Source organism: Oncorhynchus mykiss, chromosome 8, assembly GCF_057628025.1.
Source record: "Oncorhynchus mykiss isolate SJ-2025 chromosome 8, ASM5762802v1, whole genome shotgun sequence".
Lineage (NCBI taxonomy): Eukaryota > Metazoa > Chordata > Actinopteri > Salmoniformes > Salmonidae > Oncorhynchus > Oncorhynchus mykiss.
In genome coordinates, this window is record NC_143029.1 from 19501462 (window position 1) to 19524116 (window position 22655).

General features: G+C 42.5%; 2 protein-coding genes across 2 annotated transcripts in view; one reads left to right on the forward strand and one right to left on the reverse strand.

The window, feature by feature from the left end:
- Window positions 1–210: 210 nt before the first annotated feature.
- Window positions 211–22655, reverse strand: part of LOC110529540 (mitogen-activated protein kinase kinase kinase 5) — a 58848-nt gene continuing 36403 nt past the window's right edge. The window contains exons 11-30 of the mRNA XM_021611796.3: window positions 21207–21314; window positions 20962–21014; window positions 20153–20248; window positions 19729–19810; window positions 18985–19118; window positions 16358–16485; window positions 15954–16090; window positions 15337–15442; window positions 13755–13912; window positions 6664–6841; window positions 6475–6495; window positions 6070–6247; window positions 5515–5683; window positions 5075–5266; window positions 4139–4244; window positions 3501–3744; window positions 3069–3181; window positions 2775–2887; window positions 2390–2466; window positions 211–2261 (exon numbers count right to left, since the gene is read on the reverse strand). Of these exons, the coding sequence (XP_021467471.2) occupies window positions 2201–2261; window positions 2390–2466; window positions 2775–2887; window positions 3069–3181; window positions 3501–3744; window positions 4139–4244; window positions 5075–5266; window positions 5515–5683; window positions 6070–6247; window positions 6475–6495; window positions 6664–6841; window positions 13755–13912; window positions 15337–15442; window positions 15954–16090; window positions 16358–16485; window positions 18985–19118; window positions 19729–19810; window positions 20153–20248; window positions 20962–21014; window positions 21207–21314 (2454 nt within the window). The 3' untranslated portion in view covers window positions 211–2200. The remainder of the gene's footprint in view (window positions 2262–2389; window positions 2467–2774; window positions 2888–3068; window positions 3182–3500; window positions 3745–4138; window positions 4245–5074; window positions 5267–5514; window positions 5684–6069; window positions 6248–6474; window positions 6496–6663; window positions 6842–13754; window positions 13913–15336; window positions 15443–15953; window positions 16091–16357; window positions 16486–18984; window positions 19119–19728; window positions 19811–20152; window positions 20249–20961; window positions 21015–21206; window positions 21315–22655) is intronic.
- Window positions 6805–13298, forward strand: LOC149981444 (uncharacterized). Its single transcript, XM_090242747.1, has 2 exons — window positions 6805–9538; window positions 10954–13298. The coding sequence occupies exon 2, from the start codon at window positions 11094–11096 to the stop codon at window positions 11658–11660; it is 567 nt and encodes a 188-aa protein (XP_090098873.1). The 5' UTR covers window positions 6805–9538; window positions 10954–11093; the 3' UTR covers window positions 11661–13298.

Here is a 22655-nt window from a genome sequence, read left to right on the forward strand (position 1 = left end):
GATATATGTCGTCTGCAAGAGTAATAAAAATGATATTTACTCACTATTATTTGGCTATTAGACCTGTGAATATTTTGAAATCATAGCACATTATTTGTATTCAGTTCATTATTTCAACTGACACTTTATTTCACATTTACATTAAGACCCATTTTTGTGTTATTGCACAAATAAAGTAATACATCTATCATGAATATGAAACAAAACGGAAACCTTTGAACAAAACGTTTATTTCTGACAGAAATATTTTAAATAAAAAAGGAACAGGTTGGTGGTATAACAATATGAAAATCGGTTTTCAGTTATGATTTTCATTCAAACATATACATTTGATTTAAAGCATTTGCATTTTTAAAGATAAGATATAGGCTACAAATGAAAGCAGGCTAAATAAAACTCCATACATTTTACAGAGTAAAATATTAATTGGGTCCTCCGACAGATTTTATTGATACTGGCAATGGAACAAAATTACCAAATGTGGCTGCAAGCAGCAATGGATAGATAGGGTTCACGGGATGACCAAAAGGACACGATCGGTTGGGTAACAAAGCAAGCACTCTGTCATGTAGGAACCATCTATCCTTTATGTGCAACCATGAGTCTAAATACAACATCTGGAGTTAATCTGACATATGGTTCATAAGGGGAAGATGATTTTGAGCATTAGCATTACATATGCAAAGAATGAGTTGTTAATAGTTTCCTTGTTTATTGAAATATCAATACCAAATTCAGTGTGGTTCATGTTAGGGATGTCCATGATAGTGATGACAAGTTTCACGTTGATAGGCCACTGTGGAGTGGATCTACAGTTGTTTAAATGGACACGTAATTCCGATTTCCTGATTTATCAATAACTCAGCCATCTTTTTACCAATCCCTTAGCATTGATGATTCACATTCAGTCAGTTTTGGTTTTATACATCTCCCTATGATAGAGAGATATCTGCAGGATTAAGAAGAACTGAATATCTATTTAATATTATTAGACTACTAGACCTGTTAACAGTTTAAAACCAGGACACATTATTTGTGTTCAGTTGTAGAAATGTAAGGGCCATAATAGTCCCTAAGCATTATTTCAGTTTACCCTTTATTTCACAGTTAAGTTTTCAAGACACATTTTTGTTTACACAATAATATGTTTTTTCACAAATAATGTCATCAATCTATCATGAATATGAAACAAAACGGACACATTTCAACAAAAATGCGGTCCTATGGTTCATGTGAATAAGTTTCAAGGTTGGAAAAAAATCTATCCTGACGCACCTTATGGGTCCTTGAGGCAAATTTGTTCAGCACGAGGAAAGACAGCTAATTACAAAGTTTAGAGTCTCTAGGTCAAACGGGGCGGCGGATATGAGGGTTTAAGTGAGAAGGCTTATAACAGCACCAGCTTTGCTGTGAACCTCCAAACACAAATTCGCGTTACATATTTGATAGGACATCTAGCCATTTGTAAATTGTGTCACTGAAAATAGTAATTTACTGTCAATAAAATGTGCTATATATTTGCATAATTTACCCCAAAAAATAACAAAATATACCTAACATTGTAAATTACGTAAAAAAAATGACTTGAACAAAAGTCAAGCGCTATGATGTTTAAAAGACTTCAACACCAGTTAAACAAGTACAAAAGGGCAGGCATGCAGTGATGACAATGAGAGCAGGGCATATCCATAAAACACATTTAAATCAAATAGTGATAAGAAGCCACTAGCAATAACAATGCTGTTTATCAAGATAATGTACAGCAGCTCAAACACATCAGTTTACGTTGTATTTTGTCTCTCAGGCTTGTTTTAGAAGATGGTCAATCTCATGACAGTAAACACATGATAGTAAGGAGAACATTCTACAACCAAATAACATTTAAAGGTTAAATTCTCAGATATGTTTCATGATTTGCCCTGTAAATCTTGGCACAGGTGTCATAACTGTTGAACATTATAAAACCGGTGGCACTTAACTCCATTTGAAAATAGGAATTTCCAAAAAACAACTCATGTGTCAATACTCAATAAATGATAAACTACACTGGAACTGTCCCCCATCAGGACTGAGTCTTGGTCTGATAAATACTGAGATTAAAGTGCAGTGGTGAGTGTTGAGGAGAATACTGAGTTGTTGTTGTTGTGCTTGTGGTGAAGATCCTGTACTGTGGAGGTAGCTAACTCCACACGAGGACTCCTCACACTGGTTTCTGTCTGTAGTCTGTAATGGCCTTCCATAATTTACACAGCATCCCACCTCTGAGGAGGAAAACAAGAGAAAGATGAAGACGGACTTGAGATATTACAGTGTTTCAATCAGGTATTTGAGATGGCTGGATATTTGACAGTGTAGGAGAGAATACTGGAGAATACTGTATGTTGTATACCTTAATCCCAAACTCTTCAGGTCGTCTCTCATCACATACTGGAGAAGGTCATCTAAAGTGTAATCCTCGGTCAAAATCTACAAAATGGAAGATGGATCATGGGTAAAATCATTGGTACCTTAAAGAGATTAAGCTCGGCCAACAGATGGTGCTCAACTGTGTATCTGTTTTACACATACAGTAAAGGTTTTACACATACAGTATGCATAAAGAGTACTAACAATCAATGAATAGCCTCCAGGTACACCCAGGCCATTAGTTTTAACAGCTTTACAACAATGCACACTGTTTACTTTAGTATAAGATTACATGGACGTGAGTTTGTTCACATAATGTACCCATTTAAAACAGACGTGGCTGGGGGCGGGGCTTCCTCAGGACCTACCCTGTCCATGGAGTCATCGTCAGCCCCATGGAGTCTCAGCCACTTGATCAGCTCTGGGTCACCATGGCTCACAGTGGACCGGCTCTTCTGGCTCACAGATGATGTAGGCATATCTGTCACACACATAAGTACAACTATAACTAATCATAGTAGACATATCAAATCATATATTGTCTGTTTCCTGATGTTTGTGTTGTACAAATAATTCCATTAGGCATTTAAAAAGCAGTCTTTTTTAATGCTCTTGTGCTCTCAGATAAAGGTGTGTACTAGTGTATGTTGGGATGTGCTCACCGATGGGTTCTGAGCGGATCCTCAGTAGTTTGATCTCCTGTTCCCTCTCATCCAGGACATGCTGAAGAACAGCCTGGTACTCTCTCTCCCTCGCCAGCAACTGCTCCATCAGCCTGGGGCGACACAGCAGGGAGAGAGGAGGGGAGGGGGAGACAGGGTCATTCAATGAGGAAACACAGTACTACTAAACACGGCTACTGCAGGCGCCATGATGAAAATAAACATTTTTGTGTTTAGGCCCCTGTGTTAGGGCCCTTCTACATAACATAATTTACATTGGTGAGGAAATAATGTGAAGCTACAGGCAATATCTACTACTGATTGGTCACAGATGTGGAGTTAGTAGCAAAGATTGCTCATGACTTGTTGGAATAAATCTCTGGTTTTGTGTCTGACAGTCATTATCATTGTTATGACAGCACGATGACCCACCTGTTGGTTTCCAGCTTCATCCTGCCTAGTTCCATGGTGACGGAGCACTGGGCATTATGGGATCTGTTTGAAACGGTGGAACTGAGCGTGCTCACGCCGGAGGTGACAACCGTGTTGTCATGGGCAGTGTTGGGAGGGGCTCTGCACTGATGGGCGGAGTTATCCTCAGGCTCCACGTCATCGTCAACGTTATCCTGGTCGGCCGGGTCATCCTCCGAGGCCAGGCTGAAGTGGGGCCTTAGCTCTGGGCAAGGACACGTGATATATCTTTACACCTTTACAGCAATACTAGCAATATCATGAAAACTAGTTCATATCCAACAGCTAAACTGCACCTTGAAAGAGGTAACATGAAAGATTAAGACAGCAACATCACAAGCCTCAATAAAGATCCCTCTATGATTAAAATAATCTTTAAATGCAATTGTTATAATGACATCTGACTGGTAGACACATATTCTTGTTAAATGCCCCATTTACATAGTATCTAGTGCATTTCTGTATCCAAGGTTACACATATATGTTATGATTAGATTGGGGCACTGTTCAAAGTCATACTCTTATGTTTAGCTGGCAACCAGTGTGTGTCCTGGTTAAAATGTAATTTAAAACTCTGCGGCTGGAGGCACAGCTATTACCTGGCACCAGGATGGTGATGGCAGTCTGCACCGCTTTACGGATGATATTGTCCAGGGCGAACATCCAGTGGGGCTTGATGTTGTGGTTTCGTAGTACTTTGTTTACCTGGCGACGCATTGGTCAATCAATCACAAAGAAAGAAAGAAAGAAAGAAAGACAGACAGACAATCCATCCATTAATAAACAGCTACACATTTACTACGGATATGTATGCATCCACATCTACCAGTATCCACACATTCGTGGAAAGGAAAACAGGCTTAACTCCAGCGGGTGTCTGTTTACGTTGCGTGTGGTGGTTGCAGATATCTGAGATATCCCCCTATATAATGAGTCTATGGAAACAGCATTTCCCAGAAAAAAAAAGAGCGACAGACATTTATAAAAAGCCATGCATTCTGGAAAATCCAAGTGTGAAAAACAAGTTTGTATCGTGAATTGATAGTAATCTTTCGCAGACAATGTACCCTATAGACCAGAGCTGGTTTCATATGTATCCACTAGGGGGAATCAGAGCTCAGTATTGACTGAGGCAGCTTCAACCTCTGCCTCCCACAGGCAGCTACAGGCTAGTGTCATTTCATTTGCATAATTGTATTTGAGAGGCAGAGGACAGAATCAGCCTCTTTAAATTATGTGCTTTAAGCTGACACATTTCCCTTCTATTACCCTTTCTTAAAGGTCAAAAGTGTTTCACAGTCTATTGTCTGAACTGTTTGTTTAAACAACAGCATGGTGACATAATTCAGCTGTGAACAGTTTACGAAACCTCCTTGAATCATACTTCAATGTCTCCAGAGCCTTTGGTCTATACAAGGACAATTTCAATTCCAACCCATTCACAGTGGACAAATAGACAATGGGATATTTTAATTATCATAGGCCATGTAATGCTTATAGAGATACCTACTAATAGGTGAAGAAAGGGCACTTACTGCATCCTGGAACCCAAATAGCACCACTTGTAGTTGGCTAATGGCCGTGCTGTCAAAGTCTAGCTCTAGTTTGAGCTGGGAGAGGGTGTTGGCTATGATCTTCCTGTCCGCCATGCGCACAAAATCCCCCAGACTGACCACCAGAGTGGAGATATGCTGATGTCTCAACTTAGTGTCCGATGTCTCAGAACCCTGCACAGACAGGGGAGAGACGGATGGAGAGAGGGGTGATGAGAGGAGGGTGACGAAAGGAGTACATATGATAAGGGTTTTGTTTTACCCTGAGAAAGCCCCTCATCTAGCCTGGTCCCAGATCTGTTTGTGCTGTCTTGCCAACTACTATGGTCATTGTCATGCCGTGTGACATACCAGGGAAAAAAACAGAACTGGGCCCAGGTTACCCCTCACCCTGTCCACTACTAGACTAGATGCTTACTGACCTGTTTGAGAGCCTCCACAAGGTTGGACACCACCTTGTCTCTGTCCTCAGTGAGGATGCAGTGCAGAGTGGCCCTCCTCTCGCTGTCCTTCCTAAGCATGAAGAAGCCAGAGTCCTTCTCATCAGGAGATGGAGGAGCACTGTGGTCCTCAAAGTTCTCCACTGGGATACTGGTGGCGAACACAGGTTAGATTAAAGAGACCTCAGGTTTAAAAAAAATATATATTTATACAGGAGAACAACAAAGTTCCAAATATTACATGACATTCTTTGGCATCGTGGTATAAATGGGATAAATTATTCTGTACATTATCTGGAACTAATGTACTCCGTAGATGTACAAGATACCTACATTGTCCATTATTTCCAGATAATGTACAGAGTCAGCGTTCATCTCTTTCCTCCAGATTTAGTTTTTTTGGCATTGCTTTTTGTCAGATGAATTGAGATGGCAGAGGTGCAGTGTTAGTGTGTTTTTCTGATCTCAAACACAAAATTCTGGAGTGAAAATGCTAGCTTCACAAATACATATGGTGCTGACTGTATGTTGTGTTACCTGAGGAACAGGGAGCGGGTAGCTTTGACGTCCCGATCACTGTAACACTTGGTGCTGGGCTTGAAGCTGAAGGGGTTGGTGTTGAGGTCGTTCTCAGGGGAAACAGAGCCGTACTCGCTGCTGCTGCTGGTGTCTTCCACCACCACAGGCACTGGCAGAGAGATGCTGCGCAGGTACTCTTGAGGGCACAGAGACAGGTATAGGCAGGCGGGCACAGTTACACCACTGTTACACAAAGAAAACCAGAGCCTTTTGGTTCTTTTACATTACAGTACTACTTTTGTGAATGAATCATCTCAGAGTAGGGTAGTCAACATGACAATTGGTTTAGCCTAATGTCGTTAGGCGCAGACTCAGCGTGCTCTAAAGAGGAAGCAGCTCAGAAAGGCGCTCAAATTAACTCACCTGAACCTCCTGGTGTCAGAGCTGAGGAGAAAAACAGAGATTTTTTTATTCCATGACATGAATTGTGCAGAAACAACAAAAAAGTATCTAAAACATAAAGTATCTAATAGCAATTGTCTTTCTACTCAGATATGTCTATATTCTACGAACTACTTCATTGATTAACCGGTGACGCATTGTCCTAGCTACCTGTAAAGCCACTCTTGCCCCTCTTCTTGCGGCTGGTGACGGTGAGGAACTCATCAGTGAGCAGGTGCAGAGCGGTGGCCCTCTGGTCGGGGTCAGGTTCAAAGCAGCGTAGGATAAAGGCCTTGGCCTCCATTGACATGGAATCTGGGATCTCAGGATGGATCTTGAACATGCCAACCTGTAGCCAAAATAAAACAGCACAATAATGCTAGATCCAAAGGCCTAACCTGCAGCGGCAGCCAAGATGAAACCCAGCCATGTTAGAGCGAAGGGTCTAACCTGCAGCGGCAGCCAAGATGAAACCCAGCCATGTTAGAGCGAAGGGTCTAACCTGCAGCGGCAGCCAAGATGAAACCCAGCCATGTTAGACCTAAGGGCCTAACCTGCAGCTGCAGCCAAGATGAAACCCAGCCATGTTAGAGCTAAGGGCCTAACCTGCAGCTGCAGCCAAGATGAAACCCAGCCATGTTAGAGCTAAGGGCCTAACCTGCAGCTGCAGCCAAGATGAAACCCAGCCATGTTAGACCTAAGGGCCTAACCTGCAGCTGCAGCCAAGATGAAACCCAGCCATGTTAGACCTAAGGGCCTAACCTGCAGCTGCAGCCAAGATGAAACCCAGCCATGTTAGAGCTAAGGGCCTAACCTGCAGCTGCAGCCAAGATGAAACCCAGCCATGTTAGAGCTAAGGGTCTAACCTGCAGTCAAGTCAAAACAACAAGTCAAGTGACCTAGCCAAATCACCTACCAAGTCATGCTAAAGCTAAGAGCATACAGGACAATATGCTCCATATGCTAAGAGCATACAGGACAATATGAAGGGGACCTCAGATGGCAGTCAGTCAGAGGAGAGTTGGCTTGATTGAGGTGACATTAGTTAGTGGGTAAACTGATCTCTTGTAACCCATAGCTCTGTGGCACAGTAACACTATGCAGGTGAGCTCATGCCATCATAGTACAGGAGGTCAAGTTGACAGTGAAGGACAAAATGCAGCAACTCCAGGCAAGAAGCTCGTCTGATGATAGGCACTACAAACAAATTCCAAACATTGCTTCCGGAATGTAGGCTTGAGATTAGGAATGTAATGCCCCTCCCAGTCGAGACCTTCCAAAGTGGTGCAGGAAATTTTATGTGAGGATTGTTGCCAAATGCGTTCTCATCTGCACAACAAGCCATTGCATAGTAAAACCATTGACCAATGATGAATCTGCACTTTAAGTCACACAGGATGAGACAGACAGAATAACTGCTGAAAGTCTTCTAAAAGATGGCTACATGTGTTGCATTAGCGATCTATACAACCTGCTACAAAACAGTGGTTTAAAAGCACTGCAAAATCCACAGCAATTTACTACTGTAATTCATGGACATGTCTGTCATTCTGTCCTGCATCTCCATCACACTCCGCAGACCACCCAGTTGAATCACTAGCTCTAGTGTTTAATGGACTACATATGTCCGGTCTATGTAATATTGCTGATGAGGGAAACACTTGAAATTTCCACTTCAGATTTATACAAGTGGAAAAAGCTTGAGGAGGGCTCATCAGTGGAACAGAGACTTAAAACAACACAAAGGATAGACTGTATTACACAGTCTATCTCCAGGTACTAGGTCTAATCTCACAGTTGGATAAGTATGTAATCCAATCACACTTATTTTTTTTTAGCTAATAACCACAAAAAGTTTAGCTTTTTTCCATTACAAACACAGTGCTGACAGCATGCTATGTTTGGGATAGTACTGTCCTGGTGATTCAACCATGGAGGAATGTGCCTGGAGGCGTGTAAGGACAGCCATCTGTCATGATCACTGCTGTGTATATTCCCCCCTAAACCGACATTGCGACGGCTCTCAATGAACTACACTGGACTTTGTGCAAACTGGAAACCGCATATCCTGAGGCCGCATTTATTGTAGCTGGGGACTTGAATAAAGGAAATCTGAGGAAAACGCTACTGAGATTTGATCAACACTTCTGTGCTACTTGCGCATCAAACACTCTGGATCATTGCTACACTCCCTTCCGGGATGGCTAAAAGGCCCTCCCCTCCCTTAAACAGGAAGGACTGTGGTAAGGACTGTTCAATGTTGGTCTGACCAATCGGAATCTATGCTTCAAGATTGTTTTGATCCCACGGAATGGGAAATGTTCCGGGTCCCCTCCGATAATAGTATTGACGTATACACTGACTAGGTGACTGAGTTCATCAGGAAGTGCATAAAGGATGTTGTTACCACTGTGACGATTAGAAATTATCCAAACCAAAAACCGTAGATAAGATGGCAGCATGAAATTGGTGACCGGGAACATGGACGAGTACAAACAGACCAGCTCTGACCTCCATATAAGGCAATCAATGAGGCAAAATGACATTACTACTGTTATTACTATTATTACTACTGGAGTCACAATTCAATGGCTCAGACACAAGATGTATGTGGCAGGGATTCCAGACAATCAAGGATTATAAAGGGAAAGCCAGCCAAGTCACGAACACCTTCTTCGCCTGCTTCGAGGAAAACACTGAGCTGGAGACATGGGCCACTGCCGTTCACAAGGACTGTGAGCTCTCGTTCTCTGTGGCCGATGTGAGTAAGACATTTAAGTGTGTTAACCCTCGCAAGGCTGCCGGCCCAGATGGCATTCCAAGCCGTGTCCTCAGAGCTGGTGCAGACCAGCTGGCTGGAATGTCTAAGGAGATATTCAATATTATAATAAGATATTCAATCTCTCCCTATCCCAGTCTGTTGTCCCCACTTGCTTCAAGATGTCCACCATTGTTCCTGTACCCAAGAAAGTGAAGGTAACTGAACTAAATGACTATCGCCCCTGTAGCACTCACTTCTGTCATCATGAAGTGTTTTGAGAGGGTAGTTAAAAACCTGTTGAGGATATGGCAGACATACGCCCCCTTTGGAGAGATTGGGTACCCCTAGTAAACTGGAAAAAAAATCTTTCAAAAATTGTTAATATATGCAAATAAAAATTATTATTGGATAGAAAACACTCTAAAGATTCTAAAACCGTTGGAATTATGTCTGTAAGTATAGCAGAACTCACAGGGCAGGCATTCTTCCAAACTAGTTTTTGTGGCCATGAAAGTTGGAGCAACTTTGACGTCATGGCCCCCACCCTTCCCAACCAGCTATGATTCTGCGGACACTTTCTATCTCTTCCGCTAGATGTCCTCTTTCATTAGAGCTTCAAATCGTTCAAATCGCGCGAGAATTGACCCTATGGGAGTGAAATTAGTGCGTGCCACGAGAGAATAGGCTGTGCGTATGGGCGCGAATTGGTCACAGCCATTCCTTTGTTTCCAGCACTGAAGAGAAGGGCAGACGATGGCCGATTGAATTGAAGTTTGTTTTGCACGTCTAAAACATCATAAAGCTTGCTTCTGCACTTAGTTTGACCTGTTTAGTCGACATATAATGTGTAATTTTGAAGTTTTGATGCGCAACTTATCCGGACCAGAGGACGTTTTGGGTGCATTTCAGCTGATGTTATTAGCAGTAGCTAATACAAAGACGCAAGACTTGAAACCAAACGATGTATTGGGTAAGTATGAAGCCTTCCAGAACATTCTGAACGAAGACCATCGAAGGTAAGGGAATATTTATGCTTAAATCTGTGTTTCTGTTGACTCCAACATTACGTGGAAATGTAGCTTGGAACTGAGCGCTGTCTCACAATATGGAATAGTGTGCGATTTCTGTAACGTTAAAAATAAATCTAACACAGCGGTTGCATAAAGAAGCAGTGTATCTTTCTAACTATATGTAGAACATGTATATTTAGTCAAAGTTTATGATGTCTATTTACGTTATCTTGCCGCGCTACATAGATTTCCTGCGGGCATTTTTGAGTAATTTCTGAAGGTGAACTCACTGTAAATGGACATTTATGGATATAAATGGCATATTATTGAAAAAAAAAAATATGTACTGTGTAATATGTCATATTACTGTCATCTGATGAAGATTTTCAAAAGGTTAGTGAGCGATTTATTTTTTAATCCTGCGTTTGTTGATTGCATGTTTTGGCTATTGAAATGAGCTGTGTCTGGTGGTGGTTTTACATATATATGTGCTATGTTTTCGCCGTAAAACATTTTAGAAATCTGACTTGCTGGCTAAATGAACAAGATGTTTATCTTTCATTTGAGCTATTGGACTTGTTAATGTGTGGAGGTTAAATATTTTTAAGAATATTTTTGCGTTCCATGCGCCACCGTTTCAGCTGCACGTGGGAGGGTTGATTCCCAATTGGGAACCAGTATCGTAGACAGGTTAAGGATCATGTCACCTCCAATTTATCCAACACCTTAAGCCCACTACACTTTGCATACCGCACCAACAGATCCAAGGACGACGCAATCCCCATCACACTGCCCTATCCCACCTGGACAAGAGGAATACCTAGGTAAGAATGCTGTTAATCGACTACAGCTTAGCCTTCAACACCATAGTCCTGTCCAAGCTAATCATTAAGCTTGGGGCCCTGGGTCTAAACCACGCCCTGTGCAACTGGATCCTGGACTTCCTGACGGGCCAACCACAGGTGGTGAAGGTAGGCAACAACACCTTCGCCATTCTGATCCTCAACATGGGGGTGCATGCTCAGCCCCCTTGTGTACTCCCTATTCACCCAGAACTGCGTGCATTCTCAAACTCAATCATCAAGATGGCTGACGACACAACAGTGGTAGGCCTGATTACCAACAACAACAAGACAGCCTACAGGGAGGAGGTGAGAGCCCTTGCAGAGTGGTGCCAGGAAAATAACCTCTCCCTCAACATCAACAAAATGAAGGAGCTGATCGTGGACTTCAGGAGACAGCAGAGAGAGTACACCCCCATCCACAGGGCCACCAAGTTCCTCGGCATGCACATCACTGACGATCTGAAATGGTCCCTTCACACAGAGTGTTGTGAAGAAAGCGCAACAGCGCCTCTTCAATCGAAGGAGGCTGAAGAAATTTGGCTTGGTCCCTAAGACACTCACAAACTTCTACAGATGCACCTTTGAGAGCATTGTGTCGGGCTGTATCACCGCCTGGTACGGCAATTGAACCATCCACAACCGCAGGGCTCTCCAGAGGGTGATGCAGACAGCCTAATGCCCACCGGGGGCACACTGCCTCCCCCCCAGGACATCTACAGCAACTGGTGTCACAGGAAGGCCAAGAAGATCATCGATGACCTCAGTCACACGAGCCACGGCCCGTTCACCCCGCAACCATCTACAGGTGCATCAAAACTGTGATGGAGAGACTGAAAAACATTGTTTATCAGACTGTACCCTGCCCTGAACCTTAGTCAGTGTTACTAGCCAGCTACCACCTGGTACTGTACCCTGCATCTTAGAGACTGCTGCCCTATGTACACTACCGTTAAAGTTTGGGGTCACTTAGAAATGTTATTGTTTATGAAAGAAAAGCACAATGAATCATGCTTCACCACCTGGCAGTCCCAAAGGGTGAATCTGGATTTGACGGATGCCAGGAGATCGCTACCTGCTCCAATGCATAGTGCCAATTGTAAAGTTTGGTGGAGGAGGAATAATGGTCTGGGACTGTTTCATGGTTTGGGCTAGGCCCCTTAGTTCCAGTGAAGGGAAATCTTAACCCTACAGCATACTATATACATGATGATTCTGTGCTTCCAACTTTGTGGCAACAGTCTGGGGAAGGCCCTTTCCTGTTTCAGCATGACAACGCCACAAAGCAAGGTCCATACAGAAATGGTTGTCGAGATCAGTGTGGAAGAAACCCCATCGAACACCTTTAGGATGAATTGGAATGCTGACTGCGAGCCAGGCCTAATTGCCCAACATCAGTGCCCGACCTCAATAATGTTCGTGGCTGAATGGAAGCAATGTTCCAAATTCTAGTGGAAAGCCTTCCCAGAAAAGTGGAGGCTGTTACAGCAGCAAAGGGGGGGCCAAATTCATATTAATGCCCATGTTGGAATGAGATGTCTGATGAGCAGGTGTCCACATACTTATGTATGTATGTATATACAGTTGAAGTCGGAAGTTTACATACACCTTAGCCCGATACATTTCTACTAATTTTTTTACAATTCCTGACATTTAATCCTGGTAAAAATTCCCTGTCTTAAGTCAGTTAGGATCACCACTTTATTTTAAGAATGTGAAATGTCAGAATAATAGTTGAGAGAATGATTTATTTCAGCTTTTATTTCTTTCATCACATTCCCAGTGGGTCAGAAGTTTACATAAACTCAATTAGTATTTGGTAGCGTTGCCTTTAAATTGTTTAACTTGCATCAAATGTTTCGGGTAGCCTTTCACAAGCTTCCCACAATAAGTTGGGTCAATTTTGGCCCATTCCTCCTGACAGAGCTGGTGTAACTGAGTCAGGTTTGTAGGCCTCCTTGCTCGCACACGCTTTTTCAGTTCTGCCCACACATTTTCTCTAGGATTGAGGTCAGGGCTTTGTGATGGCCACTACAATACCTTGACTCTGTTGTCCTTAAGCCATTTTGTGACAACTTTGGAAGTATGCTTGGGGTCATTGTCCATTTGGAAGACCCATTTGCGACCAAGCTTTAACTTCCTGACTGATGTCTTGAGATATTGCTTCAATATATCCACATCCTTTTCTTTCCTCACGATGTTATCTATTTTGTGAAGTGCACCAGTCCCTCCTGCAGCAAAGCACCCCTACAACATAATGCTGCCACCCCCATATATATATATATATATATATATATATATATATTTTGTGTGTATTGTTTTGTATTGCTAGGTATTACTGCACTGTTAGAGCTAAAAACATAAGCATTTCACTGCACCTGCGATAACATCTGCAAATATGTGTACGCAAACAATACAATGTGATTTTATTTGATCTATTTCTGTATCTGACATCACTACGGAGAGAAATAAGTCAGCAGAACCATACATCACAATTAACAACAGAATGAGGGTGAACTCATCATTCAAAGCCATCATTTTGATGGAGATACTACTACATTTTAAGCCAGCCAGACAAAAACACAATTCACCAATGGAAAGTGAACTAAGGTCAATGAACTGAATTTTCGTTGACCTCTGAACTCTGACCTTGAACATGGCGGCCTGTGGTTCGCCCAGCTCGTAGAAGGGTGGTTTCCCAGTGGCCATCTCAATGATGGTGCAGCCAAGAGACCAGATGTCCGCAGGCTTGCCGTAGCCTCGAGGGCCTTTATCTATGATCTCAGGGGCCATGTACTGTAGTGTCCCTGCAAAACAACAACACACCAAACAGACAGGAAATTATACAAATTTTAGCTACTAGTTACAAGTTGCATTTGTAAAAATGTGCATATCAGTGCTGATACAAGAAAATCAGGTTTTCAAGTTCAAGATTTAATGCAATAATCAATGACAATACAATAATAAAACAAACACACGAGAGATAAGAAGAAATAGGAACACAATAAGTAAGAAAGTAAGCATACTATATGTAGGGTCAGTTCCAATACCATATTTACAATGTGCAGGGATACTGGCGGGATGGAGGTAAAAATGTATAGGGTTAAGGTGACTTTAATGAGGTTGAACTCTAGGTAGGGCTGCAAAATTCCTGAAAATTCTATAAATTCCCTGGTTTTCCAGAAATCCTGGTTTAATTAAAGTTCCTGGATTTTGCAACCCTAGCTCTAGGGCTAAGTTTAATTCTGTGCAAGTGAAATTCTTCTAAATGCTAGCCTGTTTCAGTAGTATAGCCTAATCAACAAAGAAGAACTACATATTGTAACTCTAGATGAAGTGAGTCTATTTAGGTCTAATTATAGCCTACTGTAAGTGGAGCTTCAAAAGAGCTTTTAAAAAGGTAAGCTAAGTGCTATGGTGAAACTGGGAGAGACACATTGACGCACAACTTAAACAGGACAAACTGACTGCACTGGATGGTTTCAAGATGCATCTCTATGCTCCAATCAGATGGTCGTAACAAATGGGTCAAGCTGTGCTATCATTGGCTGCCACAATGTCAGCGATGGCATAACCCTGGCATCTTGACCTGACCACTCTGAATATCAACGGCAGGCTATTCTGAGATACGTAATTTACAGGATGATGAGCTAAAACAAGATAAATCCTCAAACACACAACACAAATAGTTTCTTAGAGATTAAATCTCAGCAGAACTATAATTGTAAATAGTAAGTGGGATCACTGTTTTGGTTGAGGGTTCAGCCCATTTTCAAACAACCTGTTCCATCAAGGCATTTTTTGACAATGTAGGGAGAGGAAGCTCAGTGGTTATACAGACCAGTACACACCAGTTGTTATAAACCCAGTCAAACAGACCAGTACATACCAGTTGTTATTAACCCAGTCAGGTAGACCGGTAGATACCAGTTGTTATTAACCCAGTCAGGTAGATCAGTACATACCAGTTGTTATAAACCCAGTCAGACAGACCAGTACACACCAGTTGTTATAAACCCAGTCAGGCAGACCAGTACATACCAGTTGTTATTAACCCAGTCAGGCAGACCAGTACACACCAGTTGTTATTAACCCAGTCAAACAAACCAGTACATACCATTTGTTATTAACCCAGTCAGGCAGACCAGTACACACCAGTTGTTATAAACCCAGTCAGGCAGACCAGTACATAGCAGTTGTTATAAACCCAGTCAGGCAGACCAGTACATACCAGTGAAAGTCTCAGTCCATGGGTTGATCCCAGCCAGCCTTTTAGAGGTACCAAAGTCAGATATCTTCAGAACTCCGCTATATGTGTTTATAAGCACATTATCACCCTGTGGATATAAAGACAACCAAGAGGATTATAAAAGAGCTCCATTCTAAGTAATCTCCATTCATTAGACTTAACCCAGTGACTATGATAACAGCCTAGTAATCTAAGGTATTTCCTAGAAGGCAATCAGCAACAGTTGTTACAGTGGGCTATATTCACCACTTGACGTAAATGGCTGTTACGGTCATTTGATGAGACACTATTGTTAAATGAGGCAGAATTTAGAGGCCTATCTTGTCCTGGGTATGTGAAAAAGAGTATGCTAACCTAAATTAATGTTTCTATTATGGGATTGTAGTGTGGTCAGTGTGTTTTATCATTTATGACTGAGATTGAGTTATGCCACGTCACGTTAACCTTCCGGTAGGATGATAAGGGGAAGTCATCATACTAGAGCCAGGCGCCACTTACAAATCAAATCATTTCTGTACCACCGACATGAATGTGGCCTCCCTACTGTCTAGGCGCATACTGCACATTGGCCAAAGGCTTTGAAATAGACCAGGCTTCACCTTGATGTCTCTGTGAGCAATCTGGTTGTCATGGAGGTATTTGAGTCCCTCCAGGATCTGTCTGGTGTAGAAGCCGATGGTGGGTTCGTTGTTCTTCAGAGGGCCCCATTTAGACCTCAGCAGAGCAGACAGGCTTCCTGCAGGCAAACCACAGGACAAAGTCGAATACATATCAATACATTCTGGTTTACTATCAGCAGGACGGTAGTGTATTCAATCAGTAAGCCAGGATACCTATTACATAAATCAGACAAGATATGTGTTTTTATTTGTTTCTAGGTGTAGTGGAGGAAATGTTGTTCTTGTCTTTCACTGAGTAAAGATGCAACATTGTCTTATAAGAAATGGTTGGGCATTGACTAGATAATTTTACCTTTCTAATGCTGCACGGATAGCCCTCTTACCTCCGGGAACCTGCTCCATGAAGATTTTGATAAAACCATTCTCGCTGATGGAGCCCAAGTACTGCACAATGTTCTTGTGCTTCAGATGTTTGTGAAGGGCAATCTCCTCATGGAGGGGCTGAGAGTACCTTGGACAGAACATCCGCTGTTACATCTCCCAGGAGGAAGAGCAGGATATTCTCTCTCACTCACTCTCTCTCTCACACACACACACACACACACACACACACACACGCACGCACGCACGCACGCACACGCACACACACACAATGGTCAAATAAAACTAAAGAGGACGAAGACACTTTACTGAGAAATAAATATTCAAACTTCACACCATAAATAATAAGACTAGATACATTCTCCCAATATTCTACTGAATCAGACACTTAGATCGTTTTCCCCCCTGAGAGGATACTTCAGAGTTTCTTCTTAATGATTAATAATAATTATTCACACATTTGAGTTAGCCCATGAGAGCCCTTTAATGACTTGTAATGTGATGAGTGGAACAATGCGTGACAGAGGAATTTTCAAGGCTGATTGGGCTCTGAAGGAGTCCCATAATAAGCCAGGAGTAGTTGGAACAATGAGTATACCAGAGATGGTGGAAGGCAGTGAAGCGCAACGCAATGCAAGGAAGTGGAGTAGAGTGCTTGGTACACTAGTTGCTAGGCAACCATTTCCCCCCTATTCTTTTCATTGCCAAGTCACTCGATCAGGTTTATAGCACAATGCTGCTTGAAAGTATGTGAATCCTACAGTGCTGGTCATTAGTTTTGCTATAAAATATTAAAATAAACATATAAAATCCTTATCTAAACCCCAATTCATAATAAAGACATTCCAAGTAAATTATATATTTTCATTGTTTATTTAACAAAAGTGGTTTATTTAACTCAGATTTGATGTGTGCAAAAATATGTGAACCCCTTCAGTCAATAGCTTGTGGCACCTCCATTAGCAGTGATAACTTGGAGTAAACGTCTCCTATAGCCAGTAATCAGTCTCTGACATCTATTTTGAGGGATTTTTGCCACTCCTCCTTACAGAACTCAGCCAATTGAGTGAGGTTTGAGGGGTGTCTGGCATGAACTGCCCGCTTCAGGTCCTGTGACACCATCTCGATTGGATTTAGGTCAGGACTTTAACTTGGTCGATCCAAAACATAAATCTTCTTTCTCCTGAGTCATTCTTTGGTAGATTTGCTTGAATGCTTTGGGTCGTTGTCTTGTTGGAAGACCCATTTCCGGCCCAACTTTAGCTCCTTGACTGATGGCCTGTCGTTCTGTTCAAGAATCTCCTGGTATACCTCAGAATTCATGGTTCCCTTAATGATGTGGAGTCATCCAGGTTCAGAGGAGGAAAAGCAGCCCCAGATCTGGACATTCCCACCACTATGCTTGACTATTGCGATAAGGTTATTTTGGTGGTAGGCAGTGTTGGATTTTCACCAAACATAGCGGTGTTGATTATGACCAGAACAGTCCATTTGGGACTCATCGGTTCAGAGAATGAACTACCAGAAACCTTCAGGTTTGTCCAGGTGGTCTCTGGCAAAGTTATCTTTTGAGAGAAGAGGCATTTATATTCAGTGTTCTTCTTATTGTTGTTGAAGCATGCACAGTCACTTGAGATGCAGCAAGGGAGGTCTTCAAATCTCCAGATCTTATGTGTGGGTTGGCTTTTACCAGATTTATTATTGTTCTTGTGGCTCTTTTTATTTTGGAAGAGTGTCCACTTCTAGGCTAAGTTGCTGTCATGTTAAATGCTCTCCATTTGTAAATGATTTGCCTCACAGTGGAATGATGGGGCTCAAATATTTTTTAGATGATTTTATAGCCTTTCCCAGACTGATGTGCTCTCACAACCCTCCTCCTGATATCCTTGGAGATCTCCTTTCCTCTCAGCATGGTGTGCTTTGTGTTGACCTGGATGGGTAACACCAAACTGACCAGGTTTCTTATCTCTATTTATCAGAGTCCCATCCAAACTCTTTCCTGACAATCTCTCCTTTGATTGGTTCATTTGGTACACAAGTATTTACTTACCCACCTTATTCTACTTACCTACTTGATTTAACCAATGCAACTTGGGGTTCACTTATTTTTGCAACTGCACTAATTCCTTTTTAATGTTGTTTTTCTACTACACGCATGATTTCCTCTACACCAACATATGGCATTAAATATAAACCTGTTTTGTCAGAACAAAAAGACTGGTTCTGATTAGATGAAGATTTCATGGTAAAAACCCCAAAAATATGTAATTGCACAAGGGGTTCACATACTTTCAAGCAGCACTGTATAACACTGGTGTCCCAAGGAAAGGACACACCGCAGGAGAGCAGGTCTAGCACAGAGCTAACACAGTGGACGGCTCTAACGACTGCTTTGGCGCCCCCTTCTATCTGCCAATCAAATGACCACTCTCAGGAAACCACTTCAGTTGTTATGCTCTGAATTACCACTCACTCACTTTACATAACGACACGGGGACTTTTGCTATACAGCCTTCCATTAGCAAAGTGCGTGATAAAAAGACAGTGAAAGAGTCATGGTTTGGGGGGAATGGTAGAAGCTGATTGGTAGGGTCTTTTTGGAGAAAGTCTAGTTTACATGTTCTCTTACCTGCTGTCTCTCTCCGGTATCTCCTTGATGGCCAGCCGCACCTGGTTGCTAAGGTCCCGGCCGGCATACACTACTCCAAACGTCCCTTTTCCCAGAACCACCCTCTCTCCATGCTCATTATACTCATAGTCGTACTGAAGAGTCAAGCACAGGAGGACATTATGTTAAAGATGACATTTTGTTGCATGTTAACTTCAAGGCCCATTACAATCTAGAGTTATAACAGGGACATATAGAGGTATATCTAAGAACAGGTGAGCTATAAAGTGACAGTTGTGGTTGGGTAGTAACTGATAGAAACAAAGGGAAATGTGAGCTTTGCAAGGTATGGTCCAGATCAAACAGTGTTCAAAAAACTATTGGGGCATCTGATCTGGGCCATGCTAGTGTTTGGCAGGAAGAGGCTGTGTCATTGTTTTGGGTAATTATTCACAGGTAATTGTTTTGTCGCACCACTGGGAGAACAGGTGAATAGAGGGACAGTTGCTTTTCATACAGTACAGTCTGTTGGTTTCTATTGCATGAGCAGCGTGACCCACTTTCACACTGTAGGAACCATTTCAACACTTTACATGGCCTGTATCTGGTTTTATATAGATTTTGAAAAACAATCGGAGAGACTGTTTCTGCTGAATACATCCTAGACCTTGTATACATATACTGTACATCAGGTAATCCTGTTGGAAATAACATAGAAATAAAATAATGTGGCTAGAAAAGGAGTATCCTTCTCTCCTCCTTCACCTCTAGGGCGTCAATGTCACACTCCCCCTCTTCCGGGCCTTTCCATGCTTCCTCTGCGATGCTGTTGACCAGATCACAGAACCTGCAACACACAGAGCAGTCACATCAGTAACGTTCCACATTTGAGATGAAATACTCAATTTACACCCAGACAAACACCAGAACCTTCACCGCACTTAAAAATATGTCACAAGAGCAGTCGTGAAATAACACAGAGCCCAGACAAGCAGCCTTTCACACACTCACAAACCCCCATCACACCAGCACTGACTCACTGAATCACACTGTGGAGCTATTGAGACTGGCTAGCTGTGCTTTGGTTCTTCTTTGTGAGAGTCACAAGTCTACAGTACAGACACTCCCTTGGAGAACAGCTCATGTGCTTGTGAGATGGCGCAATCACGGCGCAGAGGGACAGACAGACCTTTTGCAGTGCATCTCTGTGCAGAAGTAGATCTGAAAGTCCTCTGAGTTGTGCAGCACATACAGGAAGGCACTGCGCTCGTCAAACTTGGAAATACTGAGGAAGATGAGTTGACAGTTAGAGAAAAGACGACAGGTGAATTCACATGACATCTATAGAACGCTGGCATAGACTGGATGTCTAGGTGTAGCCAGAAATGTCTGAGAAATCATTCCAGTAGTCTCTAAGTGCAGAAGCTTTTTCTTTTCACCAGAACTGCAAGTCTCTTACAACCTAACTATGTTCTTCATTCAATCACATACAACAAGTTACAGTAACTCTGAAAGAATGAATATAACTCTGAACATTCATTCCCACACACACACACTGTTGAGTCTCCACCAGTGTTCAGCTGAGCGAACAGAGATTTTAAGCCAGTTAACTAAGGCCAGGGCTGAGCGGAGTGGACCAGAGCAGAGAATGAGTGGTTGAATTCAGCCCACCATGGCACACTGCTGCAGCCAAGGGAACTGCCATTGTCTCCTAGTACACTGGAGGGCGAGTGGGCAAAAACAAAAATACGCTCCCTAGCAACATCTCACAGAGGCCCTCTGAAGTGGGAGATCAGTTGGAGGGGGAAGGAGGGAGAGGCATTGAGGGACCATCTCTGACTAATATTGCCTTGGGAACCAGGTGGCCACATTATAATCTTTTATGTTGTTGGCATAAGTTACAGAGGAGAGTAGAGGAGAGAGGAGAGTAGAGAGCAGTCTTTATTGCCCATACATTACAATGAGTGTGTAGAGCTGGACAGCTGTGAGATCACCAACCTGACACCCCGTACTGACATGGCCCTGAAGTTCCACTCATGGACCCCCCTGTGCTGTTAGAACGATCAGAAAAACATGAACATCAGTACCTCTGGTGACTGATTAAAATGTGTCAGGGCAGAGAGAGACAGAGACAGAGAGAGACGGACATTTAGACAGACAGGCAGGGCTGTACTCCTTTTCTGAGACACAAAGCAAAGACACAAGGCAGTTGTCACACAGTCTTCCTGTGGTCAGTAACTTACCTTGTCATCAGGGGAAACATGCCAGATGGAGACAGTGTTCTCCTCCACATCGTTGTTTATGGACAAGTACGAAGGCAGGTAGACTTTAGTGGGCTCCAATATCAACACCTGGAAAAAAGGACAACCAATAGGACATCAAGACATTTCACAATAAAGCAGAGAAAATAAACAGTGTAGGAAAACTGCCCCAGCGGGTACCACTGTTATGGTTGATGTAGAGCACCAGTCAAAAGTGTGGACACACCTACTCATTCAAGGGGTTTTCTTTATTTGTACTATTTTCTACATTGTAGAATAATAGTGAATACATCAAAACTATGAAATAACACATATGGAATCATGATGTAACCAAAAAAGTGTTAAACAAATCAAAATATATTTTATATTTCAGATTCTTCAAAGTAGCCACCTGTTGCCTTGATGACAGCACTGCACACTCTTGGCATTCTCTCAACCAGCTTCATGAGGAGTGCTTTTCCAACAGTCTTGAAGTAGTTCCCACATATGCTGAGCACTTGTTGGCTGCTTTTCCTTCACTATGTGGTCCAACTCATCCCAAACCATCTCAATTGGGTTGAGGTTGGGTGATTATGGAGGCCAGGTCATCTGATGCAGCACTCCATCACTCTCCTTGGTCAAATAGCCCTTACACAGCCTGGAGGTGTGTTCGGGTCATTGTCCTGTTGAAAAACAAATTATAGTCCCACTAAGCACAAACCAGATGGGATGGGGTATCGCTGCAGAATGCAGTGGTAGCCATGCTGGTTAAGTGTGCCTTGAATTCTAAATAAATCACTGACAATGTCACCAGCAAAGCACCCACACACTATCACACCTCCTCCTCCATGCTTCACGGTGGGAACCACACATGCGGAGATCATCCATTCACCTACTCTGCATCTCACAAAGACCAAAGGACAGATTTCCACAGGTCTAATGTCCATTGATCGTGTTTATTGGCCCAAGCATGTCTCTTCTTATTATTGGTGTCCTTTCGTAGTGGTTTCTCTGCAGAAATTTGACCATGAAAGCCTGATTCACGGAGTCTCCTCTTAACAGTTGATGTTGAGATGTGTCTGTTACTTGAACTCTGTGAAGCATTTTTTTGGGCTGCAATTGGAGGTGCAGTTGACTCTAATGAACTTATCCTCTGCAGCAGAGGTAACTCTGGGTCTTCCTTTCCTGTGGCGGTCCTCATGAGAGACAGTTTCATCATAGAGCTTCATGGTTTTTGGGACTGCACTTGAAGAAACTTTCAAAGTTCTTGACATTTTCCGGACTGACGGACCTTTATGTCTTAAAGTAATGATGGACTGTTGTTTCTCTTTGCTCATTTGAGCTCTTCTTGACATAATATGGACTTGGTCTTTTACCAAATAGGGCTACATTCTGTATATCACCCCTACCTTATCACAACACAACTGATTGGCTCAAAAGAAGGAAAGAAAT

What these genes read in the sequence shown, in the direction of transcription:
- LOC149981444 (XM_090242747.1), top strand. Translation starts at nt 11,094, where the DNA reads ATGCTGTTAATCGACTACAGCTTAGCCTTCAACACCATAGTCCTGTCC.